The sequence below is a fragment of the Mytilus trossulus genome, chromosome 7 (assembly GCF_036588685.1).
Source record: "Mytilus trossulus isolate FHL-02 chromosome 7, PNRI_Mtr1.1.1.hap1, whole genome shotgun sequence".
NCBI classification, from domain to species: Eukaryota; Metazoa; Mollusca; class Bivalvia; order Mytilida; family Mytilidae; genus Mytilus; species Mytilus trossulus.
Genome location: NC_086379.1, coordinates 77,050,376 through 77,067,716, shown reverse-complemented (window position 1 = coordinate 77,067,716; position 17,341 = coordinate 77,050,376). Strand labels below are relative to the sequence as shown.

Sequence of the window (17,341 nt, the reverse complement as noted above, 5' to 3'; positions counted from 1 at the left end):
TTAAAGTATTTTTCCGATTATTTGTATCCATTTAAAACATAAAATCATGGAAATCACAGTACGTACAAATTCGGGACTATCGGACACAAATTAGTACTTTTGTATGTTGTTGTCTGGATAAACAAATAATGTTCTAAGCTTACTGAATAATAATATAGGTACTTTCAAGGCTTTTTCTCACCGGTGTCAATTGATCACGAATATGACTCATTCCTCCTATGTAAACAGATAATTTTCATGGCTTCAGTATTTGTATATTTTGCAGTATTCTTATTGCCATTGCCCAACAATAATTAATTGATGTTTACAAGGATTTGTATAGTCACTATACAAATCCTTGATTTTTATTATCATTTTGTTTTTAAAACATTTTTTCCCTGTAATTTTAGTAATAATATGGTGGCCAGATGTGGCCATTTTGCGTTTTCGCGTTTTTGCTTTCTTGATTTTGCGTTTTCGCTCTCTCGATTTTGCGTTTTCGCTTTCTCGATTTTGCGATTTTTCCATTTCTCCATTTTGCGTGAAAGTGAGAAGAGAAAACGCGAAAAAGAAAAAAGGCGAAACGGCAGCATCCGGCCATCATATAATACACCTATTTTTTTCTGTTAACTCACAATCACAATATGAATTTGTATCAAATAATTTCATAATGATTTTACAGCAATTTGGAAAAGTTTTTTTTTAATTATACATTTTTCGAAAGAAATGTTGAAAAGTTTTTTAAAAAAATAGAAAAAAATTATTGTGCGTTTCAACATTTTTTTTTATAGAGAAGTGAGAGAAAATTGAACTTAATTACTTTATTTTAAAATTTATAGATGACCATTAATTGTCAATATGACTGCCACACTTGTTGGACAGATATGTTTGTATTGGATGCCACTTGTCACTCAACGTAATCACAGAATCTCAAATTGGTGAGAAAGAAAGAAAAGCATACAGAAATTTCTGTAAATATAATACATGAATATTCAAAATGATTAGAAAATGAAATTGTTTCAGTAGATTAAGAATGAAAAAAACAGTCAAATTTTTGTATTTTCTAAGAGCACTAGTTGATATTTTAACTAAGCACTATTACCATAACACCATATTAAGATTTTATGTTTTCATTCATTCCTCAATAGAACATTAAGTATTTAACCCTTAAACTACATTACTGTCTAAGGCTAGTGCATAAACCAAAAACACCATATCATTATTGGATAACCCTATCAGTTGTGCAGCTAAATTTATTGATTATTCAGAGATTTTATAACTTTTTTAGAAAAAAGTGAGATAACTAGATTTCTCTAATTTTGTGACAATTTAACCCTTTCTGGACCCATTGTATAAAAAGATTTAATCAACATGTGTCTTATTGAATGGTTGGCTTAGTTAAGATGTCATAACCTTTATCAGCTCTGGATAAATCAAAATATGCTCACAGGTGTAGAGAAATTGACATCTTCATTTGTAAATATATTTGTATGACATAAAAATCGAAAATGTAGAAGTGGCTTGAATGGAATTTCAATAGTCAAAAAATGAAAATTTATTTGAAAACCATAAGAGAAACAGATTCTTACATACATGCCATAGGTACCATGGGACGATTCATCCCATCTCACTAGCTGATACAGATAGTAAAATTTTCCAATTTAACTTTCTTGATTAAATAAATCTGAAAATTCCCTGGTTCCAATGTAATAATTTACATTTAAATACTGATATTGTTTATGCAGGTTCTCTGATATTATCCAATGGCAATGAATTAACAACTAAATTTTGTCATAATGTCTGCTGGTTCCAAGAGGCCTCCAGTGCCTGCAAACATGACAGGTAACTTTTTTATTATGTTATATAAAGTATTTATTTTACTTGTTACAGTATGAAGAGGCATAGCTAAAACTATGAAGGACAAAAATGCTGATTTTTTTTTTATATTAAATCACCTTGACCTATGGTCACATACCTACGTTTCAAATTTATTTCCAGCCAAGCTATCTTATCAATATTTACAGGGTAATAATCAAGAAATTTTGTATTATTTTCAAACAAGGGAATCTATTAAGTTTTGTTAAAAATTAAACAACTCTCTTACTGTAAACCACAGAAACAATATAAACATTAAGGAAACCTCAAGGCACATCAAGATATATGAAAGATAGGTTGGCAGGAAATAACATAAGGAAAAGAAAAATAAGTGCATGGTCTGCATAATAATTTCAATAAAAAAAACTAGGCTAAATCAAGAAAATTACGAAGCACACATATGAGAGAATCTACCTCAATAAAAACACCATAATTGTTCAAATATAATGATTACATTTCTTATTCCAAGCTTTTTTATTTTTCTTCTGAGATAAATTCATTGGAATTTCAGATATTCTCTTTCTTTTACATGAAATAATGTATATAAAGAACTAATATTTAATAACTTTGTTACTTATTTAAACACATGATAAACTTTTTTTTTATATTCTTACAGGTGTGTTGAAGCACAAATCGTCTTTTGGTGCAGTTGTAAATGGAGAGGTATACCATAATTTTTTAAGATACAAATATATATATATCAGAATTTCTCAGATCCATTAATTTCTCAAATCCCTTGGTTATTTTAGTATTCATAATTGACTATTTTGTTACAGACATATTTGTTTGCTATTCAGCATGTAAACATAGTTATTTTATTTTATTTTTGAATTTAGGTAGAAGGATTTATAAAAGTGCACTGCTCTTGTTTCCTAGTCCCATTTTTTTAGTTATTGTATATTTGGATAATAAGGTATTTATTTACTTTTGTTGCTATACAATTTATAAAACGGAATTTATATTTTTTGCAAAAATGTTGCCAAAATCTGTGACATAGCCATTTACTCCAAGTTGAACTTTACTATTGTTTGTCTCATCTTTGACAAAAGTTGTAGAAACAAAACATGGATGATGTTGCTTCCTCATTTTGAATTGGATAATATTTGCTGTTTTAAAACTTTAACCACAGAGTGAATGTTATATAAACTGGCAGAAAAAAGTCCATTTATAAGTCAAATATACAGATAAACAGTTTTTTTTTTAAATTTATTTCTGGCTACTATCTTATTCCCATATAGGTGCACAAAAGATAAGTGATTTTTAATGATTCCCTAACATTTATTATGATGTTTATATTAACAAGTAAACATGTCTAAATTGTTATTCTAATGATTTTTTTTATAGAGAGCAGCTATGACAGTAAAGAAACCAACATCTGTAAAAGTGACAAACCCAGCACCAAAGACCTTAAAGTATGCTTTAACATATATCTTGTGTATTATAAATTCTATCATCATTGAGTGACATATATAGCATAAACATTGGATGAGCATCTGCTGCTCTATGTTTTTAATTTGTTTATATTAACTATACCCTTCCTATATCATAATTGCACATATTCGTAGCCAGGGGGGTTCGAACGACCCCCCCTCCCCCTTGAAAACAAATAAGCACTGTTAATATCAATGTTCTGTTCGAATTATGACTGTTAAAGTCAAGTTCGTTAGTCCCCGGGAAATTCCTGGCTACAGGCCTGATCGCATGTTGATTAATATTTGTTACTAATGTTTTATTTCATTAGATGGTTTTTGGGATTTCAACTTACTATAAACCTGTATCACTCTTGTTTTTGCAAGTTATTTTGAACTACTATGATCATTATAGGGGAAAGTAACAGTAATTGGGATAATTTTTTTATGCCTGCATGACTATTACAACATATTTGATAGCATTATTATTTATTAGATTTGCGTCTTTTTCTTATGTTATGAAATAGTTTGAAATTAGTTCTTTATTATAAAATCTATATTTCTAGATCCTTACAGAACGGTGATAAGAAGGAAGAAGCTAGATCAGGTATGTTCAATATTTACAAAATTTAATTAAACCTTGCTTTAAAAAACTAGGGGTATACTATTTTACCTCTGTCAGTTCATCAGTCCATCCATTGAAATTTTTTGTTGCATCTTGCTCAGGAACAGCAATACAAGGATTTCTGAAAGTTGGTTTCAGGGTTTATATGAATCAGTTATACCTTGTGATGCTTTTCAGATTCATTACTCAACAACTTCCTGTTTACCTGATACTTTTAGCAGGGAGAGGGTATCATTAGTGAACAGAAACAAATATGTAGATTTATTTTTTCTTTAACAGCTGAGAAATATGCAAAATTATGGAATATTTGTGTCTTTAATCTTCTTTGATTTATCGATATACAATTTTAAACATGTATAGTATGTATGATTTTATACCAACTAGTATATTCTTGAATCTTGACGCACACACACAAATTTCAAAACATATTTATTGCTGCTTTCTTTACAGATAAACTCTCAGATCAAATAAAGGAAGCTGAGGCTAAGTTTGACAAGTTGTTGGAAGGATGTCTGGATGATTTACCTAATTTACCTCATTCAACAGTTAGGATATTCATGAGCTCTACATTTTCTGGTAAGTATCTCCCATATTGATATATGCTAAGTTTGAGAGGTTATTGGAAGGATGTCTGGATGATCTACCTAATTTACCTCATTCAACAGTTAGGATATTCATGAGCTCTACATTTTCTGGTATGTATCTCACTTATTGATAGCTGATTCTGTCAAGTTTGATTTTTATTGTTTCCCCACAGTAGATTTTGGTTATATTGTTATTTTTTCTATAAAAATCTTTTCAGGTTCTATTTTCATTGTTTTCCATTGTACTAACTCAGAGTTGTTTCTCTTGGATTCGCCATTTCAGAATCTAATGCATCCTGGGTAATATTTTCATAAGCGTACACAATGGAAATTCAACCAATGACGTAACATTATTCACTTTGGGGTACAAACAATGAAATTACCCATGATGCTTTAGATTCTGAAATGGCCAATTGTTAAATTGAATAATAGATTAGTAATATTCACAGTAAATTCAGAAACTTTCGAAAAGTTTTTTTTACCTATTTGAAAAATTTGACGCAGATATTTCCCAAAATCGCAATAATCAAACTAACTTTTTTTCCCCTCTCTTTTACAATTGCATTAATAAATGCAAACAATAATTTCTGATTTCACAGTATATTGATAACCTCTTTTCCCTAAAAAAAATGAGGATGAAGTTTTGTTTTCTTTTTTAAAATAGATATGAGATCTGAAAGAAATGCCATTGTCAGAGATGTCAATCCATTGTTAAAGGAGTATTGTGCCAAATATGACCTTGACTTTCAGATAGTAGACATGCGCTGGGGAGTAACAGAAGATAGCCAAATTGATCATTCTGTGGAGAAAATTTGTTTGTTGGAAGTAGAAAATTGTCAGAAGATTTCTCTTGGTCCTAACTTTATTGTAAGTAAAAGTCTAAGGAGATATTTATCATATTACACTGAAAGGCTTATCATGCCTTCTCCTTTCAACAGTTATAAAAAGAAACTTATGAGATTTTAAATTAAAAATTTTGATTGATTCAAAAAGTCTGAAAACTTTTCATAATAAGGGGAGATAACTTAGATATTTTAATTTGAAAATGGAATCCCATCACTCAGCATTCATTATCAGCATCTTAAACTTTTTATATTTTTTTCCTCTAAAATCATGTGAATGCCTTGCCCAGCATTTAATATAACAATATAGAATTTGAAAATATGCTTTCATGAATTTAGAAATGTAAAATTTATAGATAATTGGTATTACAATTGAGAAAAATATATCTTTTGAAAAAACTTTAGCTTATCCAGTCCAATCAAGTAATTGGATTTGGCAGCACAAGAGGTATATTTTAATTGGTTGTTTGTCTTTTATTTATTAAAGCTATTGTCAGGTGACAGATATGGTTTTACACCAATACCTACAGAAATCGAGAAGACAGAGTTTGAAATTATGAAAACATTTGCAGAGAAAGAATCAGAGAATGCTGCATTGCTGGATATTTGGTATCGACTTGATGAAAATGCTAAACCACCAAAATATATTCTACAGGTAATTTAGATAACAGTATAATTATGTGCTCATTTGGAATATGATATTTTTCTTAATTGTGGGGAAATGTGAATAATAGACATACACTTTATTGGATAAAAGGGGAGATAATACAGATTTGACTACTAAAACAGTAAACCAAAAAAATGCTGACAATGCTGTAATTAAAGAACAACAACAAAGTGACAAATGACTGTCCACAATAACTACACAGTAAACTCAAGATGGAGGCACAGATAGATAAGGTTTTTCTTGTGTTTTTTAATAATTTATACATCTGAGTGTTTTCACTGTTCTGATTTTTGTTGTTAGTTTTTTTTTTGTCATTAGTAGAATTTGTTGCTGATTGCAAAACTTTTAAAGTATCTGTTTTAAAATGTAATCACGTCTTTATTAGACTCAGGAAAATATAGAGCTAGACATATTGTGGAAAACTGTATACTCACATCTAAATGTCTTTTGTTTTTTATGTCGTTGGGTTGCTGTCACATATATATATATATATATATACAACTCGTCTAAACATCAAGCCAACAATGTTAGATCTGTAAATTTGCTTTCGCAAATTTTTGGTTATTCCCTCGCCGGTATTCGAAACCCATGCTACTGTGATATCGTGACACCAAATCGCCTGCACTGCAGCCGTCCCGCTAGACCACACGACCACCTGGGCTCTCAAAAAAAGAGCTTTCGCTGGCCATGTGTTACCTTTCCACGTCAGTTTTAATCTAGTGGCGTACTACAGTACATGATATATAAGGCATGAAGATGTTATTGTTACAGATCAGCTAAATTATCTATAGTAAAGGATCCTACAAATTAATGTAAGATACAGTCACAGAAAATAATTATATTCATATTAACACATCTTGTTTTATTCTAATATATTGTTTTAGAGAAAAATCCTTTACTTTTCAGCCAATCAGATCACAGTTTACATTTTATGGTGATCACTCTGTGGGATGTGAACAACTGAAAGCTAAAGACACACTTGGTTGGGAGAAAACTTTCATGCTTCTACAAAACATTCTAAGACAAGCAGCAATGCAATGTAATGCAGAACAACTAAGTGAAGAAAAACTTCATAATTATTTTAAATCAGGTAATTATTTCCAAAATAGATATTGGAAGATGTGATATGAGTGCAAATGAGACAATTGTCAAATCACAATTTGTAAAAGTAAACCATTATAGGTCGCAGTACAGTCTTCAACACAGAGCCTTGGCTCACACCAAACAGCAAGTCTATAAAAGGCCCTTGAAATTACTAGTGTATTACCAATCAAACAGGAAAACCATTGAAGATGTCTCGCCTTGAAGGAGTCAATAAGCGAGACATAGGTATGCAGTTTCCAGTGTCGGCGGCGTTGGCTTCAACAATGTATTAGTTTGTGTTTAGGTCTAGTTTGTGGTGAACCACAAGTGGTAGGTCAGTCATATTTGGTATGCAGTTGTATAAGCATTGACAAATCTCATTTCCATGAAGATTGTTTGGCCCTGGCACCTCAGTCATGGTCTATTGACTTTGAAACTTTTGCTTATTTTACATGTATTAGTTTGTGATTAGGTCATTTTATAGGGAAGCACAAGCGGTAGGTCAATGATATTTGGTATGCAGTCGTATAAGAATTGACACATCTCATTTCCATGGAGATTATTTGGCCTTGGCCCCTCAGTCATGGTCTATTGACCTCGAAACTTTTACTTATTTTACATGTATTATTTTATGATTAGGTCAGTTTACAGGGAACCACAAGTGGTAGGTCAATGATTTTTGGTAGGCAGTTGTATAAGCACTGGCACATCTCATTTCCATGGAGATAATTTGACTCTGCCCCCTCAGTCATGGTCTATTGACTTTGAGATTTTTTATAAGTTCTTATGTATTAGTTTGTGATTATGTCAGTTCAAGAAGAAAAATTAGTGGTAGGCCAATGTCAATTGGTATTCAGTTGTATAAGCATTAGCACATCTCATTTCCATGGAGAATATTTGGCCTCAACCCTCAGTCACAGTCTAATGACTTTGAAGCATATCTAAGTTTCCATGAATTGATGTTATATTATACATGTATTAAAGTGATAACTAGAATGGGTCGAAATTGTTCATTTGTCATCTTTTTCTTTTCTTCAAATAATTTTGGTTTTTAAGATTTTCCATAGTCAAACAGTCCTTTTTTCTCAAGTACTAGAAACATGTTTAATTTTTTTAATTCTTACAATTATTTATGTACCAGGGAAAATTGTATTTTGTTAATTTCAACATTGTTCTTTCAGTTACTGAATTAGAAGTAAAGAAAGGAATTCTGACTGCTGATAAACCTGAAATGCATACAAGTGTCTACCAAAGGATATTGTTGGGGTTAGACATTGATAACAGTACAGATATCACAGCTGTAAAAAGATATTTCGACACTAACATGGAAAATGGCAAGGTAAATTCTACTGTTATATCATTAAGACAACCACACTTACATAGAAAATGGCAAGGTGGTAAATTCTACTGTAATAATATTTACACAACCACACTAACATAGAAAATGGCAAGGTAAATTCTACTGTAATAAAATTTACACAACCACACTAACATGGAAAATGGCAAGGTGGTAAATTCTACTGTAATAACATTAAAACAACCACACTAACATGGAAAATGGCAAGGTAACTTTTACTGTAATAACATTAAAACAACTACACTAACATGGAAAATGGCAAGGTAAATTCTACTGTTTTAACATTAAAACAACCACACTAACATAGAAAATGGCAAGGTAAATTCTACTGTAATAACATTAAAACAACCACACTAACATAGAAAATGGCAAGGTAAATTCTACTGTAATAACATTAATACAACCAATGATTATAATTAGGAGTAGTTTTTGATGAATTTCTTGAATAGAGAAAGTCAATGAATTTTTAACTCACTTTCAGTATTCTATGATTCATATCTATTTCTTAAACAATAAAAATTAAGCAATAGGTTACCCTTATGGCCTATGTCCAAGACGTCATGAAGTTTCAATATTGACAACATTGACAATAAAGTGGATATCAACAAATAACTTATCAAATGTTTATCTGCTGCAGTTATCTTTATAGACAATTTAGTTTCTCTTGGTTCATCTGCTAAAGATTTCAATACAAACAATATCAACTGTATATCCCTATAACAATCTTCATTCTTAAAACTAAATCAGCTTGTCTGATATGTCTTGTTTTTATTTATTGTTAAGTTCATCAATATTGATTTGGTATCTGGGTATGGCTTAGACATGTATGCCTGATGGTGGTCTTTAAATTTTGAGGTCCCATCTAGGGCATTATGTGCTTCCATTTGTTTGTTGTACCGTCCATCTGTTTGTTCAATTGTCCATTTGTCCCACTTTAGGTTAAAGTTTTTGGCCATCATGGTCAAGGTAGTATTTGATGAAGTTAAAGTCGAATCAACTTGAAACTTAGTACACATGTTCCATATAATATGATCTTTCTCATTTTAATACCAAATTAGACTTTTGACTCTAATTTCTAAGCACTCTGAATATAGTAAATGATAGTGCAAGTGGGGGCATCTGTGTACTATGGACACATTCTTGTTTGTAAATATCCTTTTTAACATTCTGCATTCAAAAATATCTTTTCAGTTGATAATAAATGATCAAGTCAAGTTACTAAGAGGGAAAATGGTTGAAGATAAGGTTCCATTGGCCTTAAAGAAATCAAAAAGAATTCATCAATATAATCTCAATTGGTATGAAGGTGGAGTTGACCCAGAAAAACATAAAGATCATTCTACATACATCAAACAGCTATGTGATGATCTTATCCAGGATGTTTCTGAACTTATTGATAAAGCTAGAGAAGACCAGAAAAGTTTAATAAGAAAAAGGGAATTTTACATGAGTTATAATGAAGTACTTCATCATCTGCATTTCTGTAAACTGAAATGTGAGGCTTTCTGTGGTAGAGTTGATGTTTTAGAGCAAGCCAAAGAATATATTCTAAAGGACAAATCTAGACGGCCTCTTATTTTGCATGCTCCATCAGGTGGTGGGAAAACATGTGTTATGGCCAAAATTATGGAGAATTTACAGATCTGGTTCAAGAAGGAGCCTCACCTTGGAATTATTAGGTTTTTAGGCACATCTCGCTATAGCTTGAACATATATGATGTACTTTTTGGACTCTGTGGACAACTTGCTGACATTGCTAAAATAATGATGGAGCCAGTAGGGTACAAAAATATGAAGAACATACTAGAATATATGCCAAGATTCTTACGTAGAGTGTCGAACAAAGTGAAAAAGCCAATTGTTATTCTCCTAGACTCCCTTGATCAGCTTTCTTCAAGAGATGATGCTTTTATATTAAAATGGCTGCCAACAGTCCTACCATCAAACATGAAGATGATTTTGTCAACATTACCACAGGAACATGAAATTTTGAACACTCTGCAGACAATGTTTCCAGATAACACCAACTTCATAGAACTGCCTAAACTTCCAGATGATACAGGATTTGAAATGACGAAAAAATATCTAGCAAAAAGGAAGAGAGCTGTTACTCAGAATCAAGCAAACCAAATCATAAATGCATTTAGAAATTGCAGAGGGCCTTTGTACCTTAAACTGATTCTAGATGAGGCTGTAAATTGGAATTCTTACACTTCAGATAATGCAGTTTTGCAAGATTCGGTACAAGGAGCCATAAACCAGCTGTTTGACAACATGGAAAAGAAGTTTGGGCAAGTTTTGATAAGCCATGCTCTAGGTTACATTACAGTCGCCTACAATGGAATTTCTGATATCGAATGGGAGGATGTGTTATCCTGTGATGACGAAGTACTGAATGATATCTACCGCTATCATAATCCGCCTGTCCCTGGCATTGTACGAATGCCACCTGTACTTGTAGCAAGGATAAGATATGATCTCAGAGAATATATTGTAGAGAGAAGATCATTTGGAAAAACAACTTTGAATTGGTATCATAGACAATTCTTTGAGACAGCTCATGGAAGATATGCTTTTGGTGGTGCAGGCAAAAAATTACACAAAGTATTGGCAGAATATTTCATTGCCAATGATGGTATCCAAAGGGACATAACCCTTCACAGAAGAAATATGACAGTGAAGAATGCAGACAGACAAGTCACAAAACAACCACTTGTTGTTAAGAATAAAAGAAAACTAATGGCTGCGCCATATCACATTACCCATGCTGGAGATCATATAGATCCTCCAATTGCCAAGTCAGAATGCTTTTGTAATTTAAAATTCTTGACAATGAGAATGCAAGCCCTGCCATTATTCACTTTGGTGGATGACATGACAGAATATTTAGACAAAACAGATGATGAAGAGGTGGCTTTCTTAAGAAATTACTTCCTTGTCTCAAAATCAGAAAATTTATATGGTATCAACTTTGCTATAAATCTACTGTCAAGGTTATACATTGCTGAGAATCAACAATATCTTGAGGAATTACTTCACCAAGCAAAAGATGCAGTGTACAGCAGTAAATCTCCACTTCTTATCCCTGTATTTCCATGTTTGGCACCAAGAAAAGACCCTTCAACAGCTCTATTGAAGACCTATAATGATATAAATAATATCATTTCACACGGTACAGAATCGGTTTTGATGACAAATTCTAGAGTCAAAAATTCAGATGGAGCATATTATTCCATTTATGATGCAATCAATAATGAAATTTACCAATTGGATCAGAATAAAAATTTCAAACCCATAATGCTACCCATACTAGATAAGTCAGAGAAAAGAGTAATCCAATTAGGGAAAGACAGTTTGCAGACTTTCCATCTACATAATCAGCTGTCTAACCAGTATATGTTTTCTAAAGTTAGTAAAGATATTGGGACCAAGAAATGTTATCCAACAATGAGCTGTCTCAGTACTGATTCCCTACATCTTACAATTCTGTTCAGCAATGGTGATGTGCTAACTCTTGACACAAACAGTTTTAAAAAGGTTGACTTGATCACATTGGGAGAGAAACCAGATAGTGTTTCTAACATCATAACTACAAATGAAGAAAATTTAAAAGTTATCTTGAGTATCAGTGCAGAAAAAAAGGGAAAGAATACCAGTAGTTGTATCAGAATCCATGCTATTGGAAGTACAGACAATGGAAAGATTGTAAACACTAACCATACTTTCACTAAAGGCCTTGCTGCAGTTGGATATAATGAAAGTCTACTTGTTGGAAGTAGTAATAGGGAAAATAGAGGAACTTTGACAGTAATAAACTTAGAAGATGCCAGTATAGCTATTGATAATGATCTCTCTTCTGAAGTTCTGCAGTTATCTGTAGCACATTCTCATGCACTGGCGGCCATTTGGTTGGAACAAGGCTTTGTAGCTGTGTACGACATCTCTAATGGGGAGGTTGTCCAACAATTGAACGTAATAAATACAATAACTAGCTTTGGAGTGAGTTGGATGAATGATTTAGTCTTCATTGGTGACAACCAAGGGCAGATAATTATGTACAAATCTCAGACAGGGAAACAGTTTGGAAATTTCAAAGCTGATAGTGATGAAATCATTAAAGTCGCAGTACTTGAAGATCAAGTTGTAACAGTAAGCAAGGAGAATACAGCTAAGGTTTGGGAGTTGACAACATTACTTACAGCTAGTGTCAGCAAGTTATCCATTGTCGAAGTCAGTACTGAGGGAACTGATTTGTTGGCACAGAAAGGTATTGTTGGTTTTGATATTGACCTAAAAGGACACTGCATAATAACTGCTTCAGAAGACAGAAATCTGAGGATCTGGTCTGTAGATAATGTGAAACTACTAAATAAAATCCACATTGGAATCCTTGGTCAAAAAGTATTAGCAACAATTAACTCAATGTGTATTGTGTTGGATAGAATTACCAAGACCATGAAAATAGTGGACATTAAAAAGGGAGCAGAAAATATGGTCACCCACAATGTGTTAGATTTTTGCCAAGGAAAAGATTGTAGGACATTGTATCTAGTGAAATCTGCAGAAAACAACCAATTTATAGAAATCATTGATGTAGGACTTCTTAAAATTAAAAAATCATTCCTATTGAAACAAAATATAACTACTGACAGAATTGATCTCACATTAAACGATTCTGAACGTTTTTTAGCAATAAGGGTGAAAGTTAATGAGAAAGAATATGAAGACATTCTAGCAGCATGGCAAAAACAAAGTTGGCGCAATGCTGGGTTTATGCCTGAATCTCATAAACACAGGTTTTATGCAGTTGATCTACCCCAAGCTACAGGCGGTTTAATGCCATGTAATAGAGTTTTGACCAAGACTCCACACCTAGGACAGATTATACGGCCATATAAAGGCAATGTTATGATGATCACAACACGTCGCTTTGTTTGTTTCTGGGATATTCCTACTGGCAAATGTGACTATCGAATTATCAAGAAAGAAAAGCTTGGATTTTTGTATCAGCCAAAACATTTGGAGGAACCTCCCTATATATTAAATATGGAATGTAGCCAAGATGGTCTTTGTGTTGCAGGTGGTTCAGAGGAGGGATACATGCTTATATGGGAAACCAAAACAGGTCTGCCTGCTGGAGGAAATGAACCTAAGAAAAGGCATTTAGCTTCGGTATGTTTTATTTTATCTTTTAACATCTTTAAATAATTTAATTTTGGATGTAACAGGTCTTCTGATTCGCTGACCTTATTTTGTTATCAGCTCATAGACATAATTTAGTCATGTGAATTTAGTCATGTGATCGTGATGTCATCAACATTTTTTCATGGTTTTCTACATTTTAAAATGGAATTTAGAATTAAATAATTAGAAATGACTGTAATATTTTTTCTGTCTATTCAAAATAACATAAAAAATGGGGTGCACACTATTAAATTACCCAATGCGCGCATTATTCAGTGTGCACCAAATTTTTTATGTTGTTTCTTCATAGACAGAAAAATATTAGTCATTCCTTAAATATTACTTAACTGTACCTGAATTGTCCTAATGTATCTTGTATTGAACTATATACAAGGATTTGTTCTATAAACAAATACGTCTGCTTTTGCTTAAATTAGAACATAGGGGGGAAATGCTTTTTATGCTCATAATCTCAAAAGCTCTTAATTTTCCTTTATTACAATAATAATTTTTGAGTTATTTCCCCTGAAATGATTTTTTTTTTAATTTCATAATTTTGGGTTTTACCTCAAAAACAAACTGTTCAATAAAATAACTTACATCGGTATAATACTCAGGAGGTAAAGGTCTATTTTCTTTAAAATTTTCATGAACATTAGACAGTCCATTTTTGAGCTTTTGCACCTATTATTATCACATCAATGTTTACCAAATTTTAAAGTTTCTGGTTTTTATCTTGAAAACAATAATAGAAACAGAGAAATTCTGAACAGTAAAAATAACCAGGACAATCAGATCTTCAAACAAGTCACATGGACAAAATCAACATTTAAAATTGAGAATGGAAATGGGGAATGTGTCAAAGAGACAACAACCCGACCAAATAAAAAAACAACAGCAGAAGGTCACCAACAGGTCTTCAATGTAGCGAGAAATTCCCACCCGGAGGCGTCCTTTAGCTGGCCCCTAAACAAATATATACTATTTCAGTGATAATGAACGCCATACTAATTCCCAAATTGTACACAAGAAACTAAAATTAAAATAATACAAGACTAACAAAGGCCAGAGGCACCTAACTTGGGACAGGCGCAAAAATGCGGCGGGGTTAAACATGTTTGTGAGATCTCAACCCTCCCCCTTTACCTCTAACCAATGTAGAAAGTAAACGCATAACAATCTCCACATTAAAATTCAGTTCAAGAGAAGTCCGAGTCTGATGTCAGAAGATGTAACCAAAGAAAATAAACAAAATGACAATAATACATAAATAACAACAGACTACTAGCAGTTAACTGACATGCCAGCTCCAGACTTCAATTAAACTGACTGAAAGATTATGATTTCATCATATGAACATCAGGCACAATCCTTCCCGTTAGGGGTTTAGTATCATACCATCATAACATATATGAGAAGAACATAACCCGTGTCATGCCAACAACTGTTTTTAGAATAAATGTGTTTAGTTCCGACGCAAAGACCTTATCAGTGACTCAATATTAATGCCAAAATATGCAATCTTTAATGACTTGACATCAGTATTGTAATTAAATCCCTTCTTAATAAGTCTATTCAAAGATTTTGTAAGTTTATGAGGTGAATACTGACACCTTTGTTCTTTATAAAGAATTTTTCCATAAAAAATTGGATGTGAAATACCTGAACGTATAAGAAGTCTGCATGTTGAGCTATATTTACGAATGATGTCTTTATACCGATGATAAAATTTAGTAAATGTTTTGACTAGTTTTTGATATCGAAAACCCTGGTGTAATAATTTTTCAGTAGTACATACATTTCTCTCGTTAAAATCTAAAATCTATTTGACTGTCTATGAGAGTTTTTGCCCTTCAAATACGATTTTTTTTAGCATATCTTTTTGCATTGTTAGCATATACTGTGACAGAAATTGTAAAAGCCAAAAACTCACTAAAATATAATCTACAAAAAATCCAACATGTCAAAAATAAACTCTTATTCGTTTCATTGCCCTTGGAGACTTAAGGTTTCAGTCCCAACTAAATGATTGACTGAACTTGTAAGTGTGATAATGTGAGTGAGGCATGATCTGCCTTCTTCACACATTTTCTTGTTTATTATAAGATACATAATTTCATTTTGTCTTTTATTTATTAAATGATAAGTTTTGATGTTTGTTATTCAGGTGGTTCATATTACAATATCCCCAAATAGTAGATGGGTTGTGTCTAGCTGCCTTAATAACATGCTGATACTCTGGGATATCATTACTGGAATAGATGTGGCTAGTCTAAAGATTCCTTCAGATGTCCAACAGATGAAATTTACAACTGACTCTAAACACCTGGTAATCAATACAGGGTTTCGTAGTACTAGGATGTTAGTGTATAGACTTCATATTGGTGAATCATAATTCTAAACAAGTGGTAATTAATCAATTCAGGGTTTTGTAATACTAGGATGTTAGTGTTTATACTTCATACTGGTGAATCATAACTCTAAACACATGGTAATCAATACAGGGTATATCCTGGTCACGGCACCATTATATTGTGAGGGAAACAAAAGTTGTAAGCTGTATATTCGTATTGCAGTAGTCACATTCAGGTATAGAGTAACAACAACTTAAAAGAATGATGTTACAATAAAAGTTCCTTACTGACGTCCTTAAGTTTGTGGGTTTCTCAACAACAGGGTTTCCTAATACTAGGATGTTAGTGTACATACTTCATACTGGTGAACCATGACTCTAAACACCTGGTAATCAATACAGAAATACTTGGATGTATGTGTACATTTCATTATGGCAAAACATGACAATTAAATATAAATATTACTTGGTATATATAGGATAACAATCTGTTCAATGAAATTTGTTTAATTCATTCAAGCTGAAATAACAATGATTTCATAATGCAACAAATTTTATATTTATTTTTATACTTGTATTTGGCTAGGATAGTCATATGATATGATACAACAGGGTTCCATAGCAGCTTAGCTACCATGTATAACCAGTATTTTTATATTAAGTTTGAAACTTTTATTTGTTGTTGTTTTTTTAAATTTTTGTTTATATAGTTTAAACCCTTCACAGTCCAATTTATTTATGTTTTTCACCTACTAGAAATAGATACACAGCACATGTACAAATGTTATTCCCTTTTTAGTAGTATTATCATTAATCTATAAAAAGTTGTTAAATGTTCCCAAAAAATATTGAAATTTGCATCATTAAACTCAGAAATGTGTGTCCTTTTCTAATCTTATTTTTTATTTCATGTTAAAATAAATCATTGAAAGCATCCGCTGCAGAAAACTACGATAACAATTTTTAAGAAAGCTATAAAAATGGGCAAGATTTTGAATACTAGTATTATAATGCTCCATTTTTTTAGGCAGTCCTTAGTAAATTAAACTTTCCTGTTTTTATTATCATGCACATTATAAGCAAGCAATAGTATGTTTATGTAACACTGTGTTCAGTTTTTGGAATGTTTTTTCCCACACATGACTGTAATCATAGAAAACCAGGTGTCCATCTTTAAAGGTTTATATCAGCAATGTCCTGGACAAGTCAAAATTCAACTCTCCTGAATTACTTTTTTTTAAGAGTTTTTAAATTTAAAAAATGAAAATTATATAAAATAAAAAAATGCATTGTTAGGGTTTTCATATGTAAAGAATTTGTATATAACATGTATTGTAAGTCAATTCATCATATTTGATACTGGAAGTATACTCAAATAGTTTT

General features: G+C 31.9%; 1 protein-coding gene across 1 annotated transcript; it reads left to right on the top strand.

Moving 5' to 3' along the window:
• The first annotated feature begins 96 nt into the window (after nt 1-96).
• Nucleotides 97-16,000, top strand: LOC134726685 (NACHT domain- and WD repeat-containing protein 1-like). Its single transcript, XM_063591099.1, has 13 exons — nt 97-158; nt 819-950; nt 1,725-1,821; nt 2,471-2,517; nt 3,199-3,266; nt 3,830-3,870; nt 4,339-4,464; nt 5,137-5,339; nt 5,802-5,969; nt 6,888-7,071; nt 8,246-8,403; nt 9,613-13,593; nt 15,773-16,000. The coding sequence occupies exons 3-13, from the start codon at nt 1,776-1,778 to the stop codon at nt 15,998-16,000; spliced, it is 5,250 nt and encodes a 1,749-aa protein (XP_063447169.1). The 5' UTR covers nt 97-158; nt 819-950; nt 1,725-1,775.
• Nucleotides 16,001-17,341: the final 1,341 nt, after the last annotated feature.

Excerpts from the sequence above, each read along its gene's own strand:
- LOC134726685 (XM_063591099.1), top strand. The coding sequence starts at position 1,776 with ATGTCTGCTGGTTCCAAGAGGCCTCCAGTGCCTGCAAACATGACAG. Across the intron at positions 5,340-5,801 it reads CTCTTGGTCCTAACTTTATT|CTATTGTCAGGTGACAGATA; the intron begins GTAAGTAAAAGT and ends TATTTATTAAAG. Across the intron at positions 13,594-15,772 it reads AGAAAAGGCATTTAGCTTCG|GTGGTTCATATTACAATATC; the intron begins GTATGTTTTATT and ends TTTGTTATTCAG.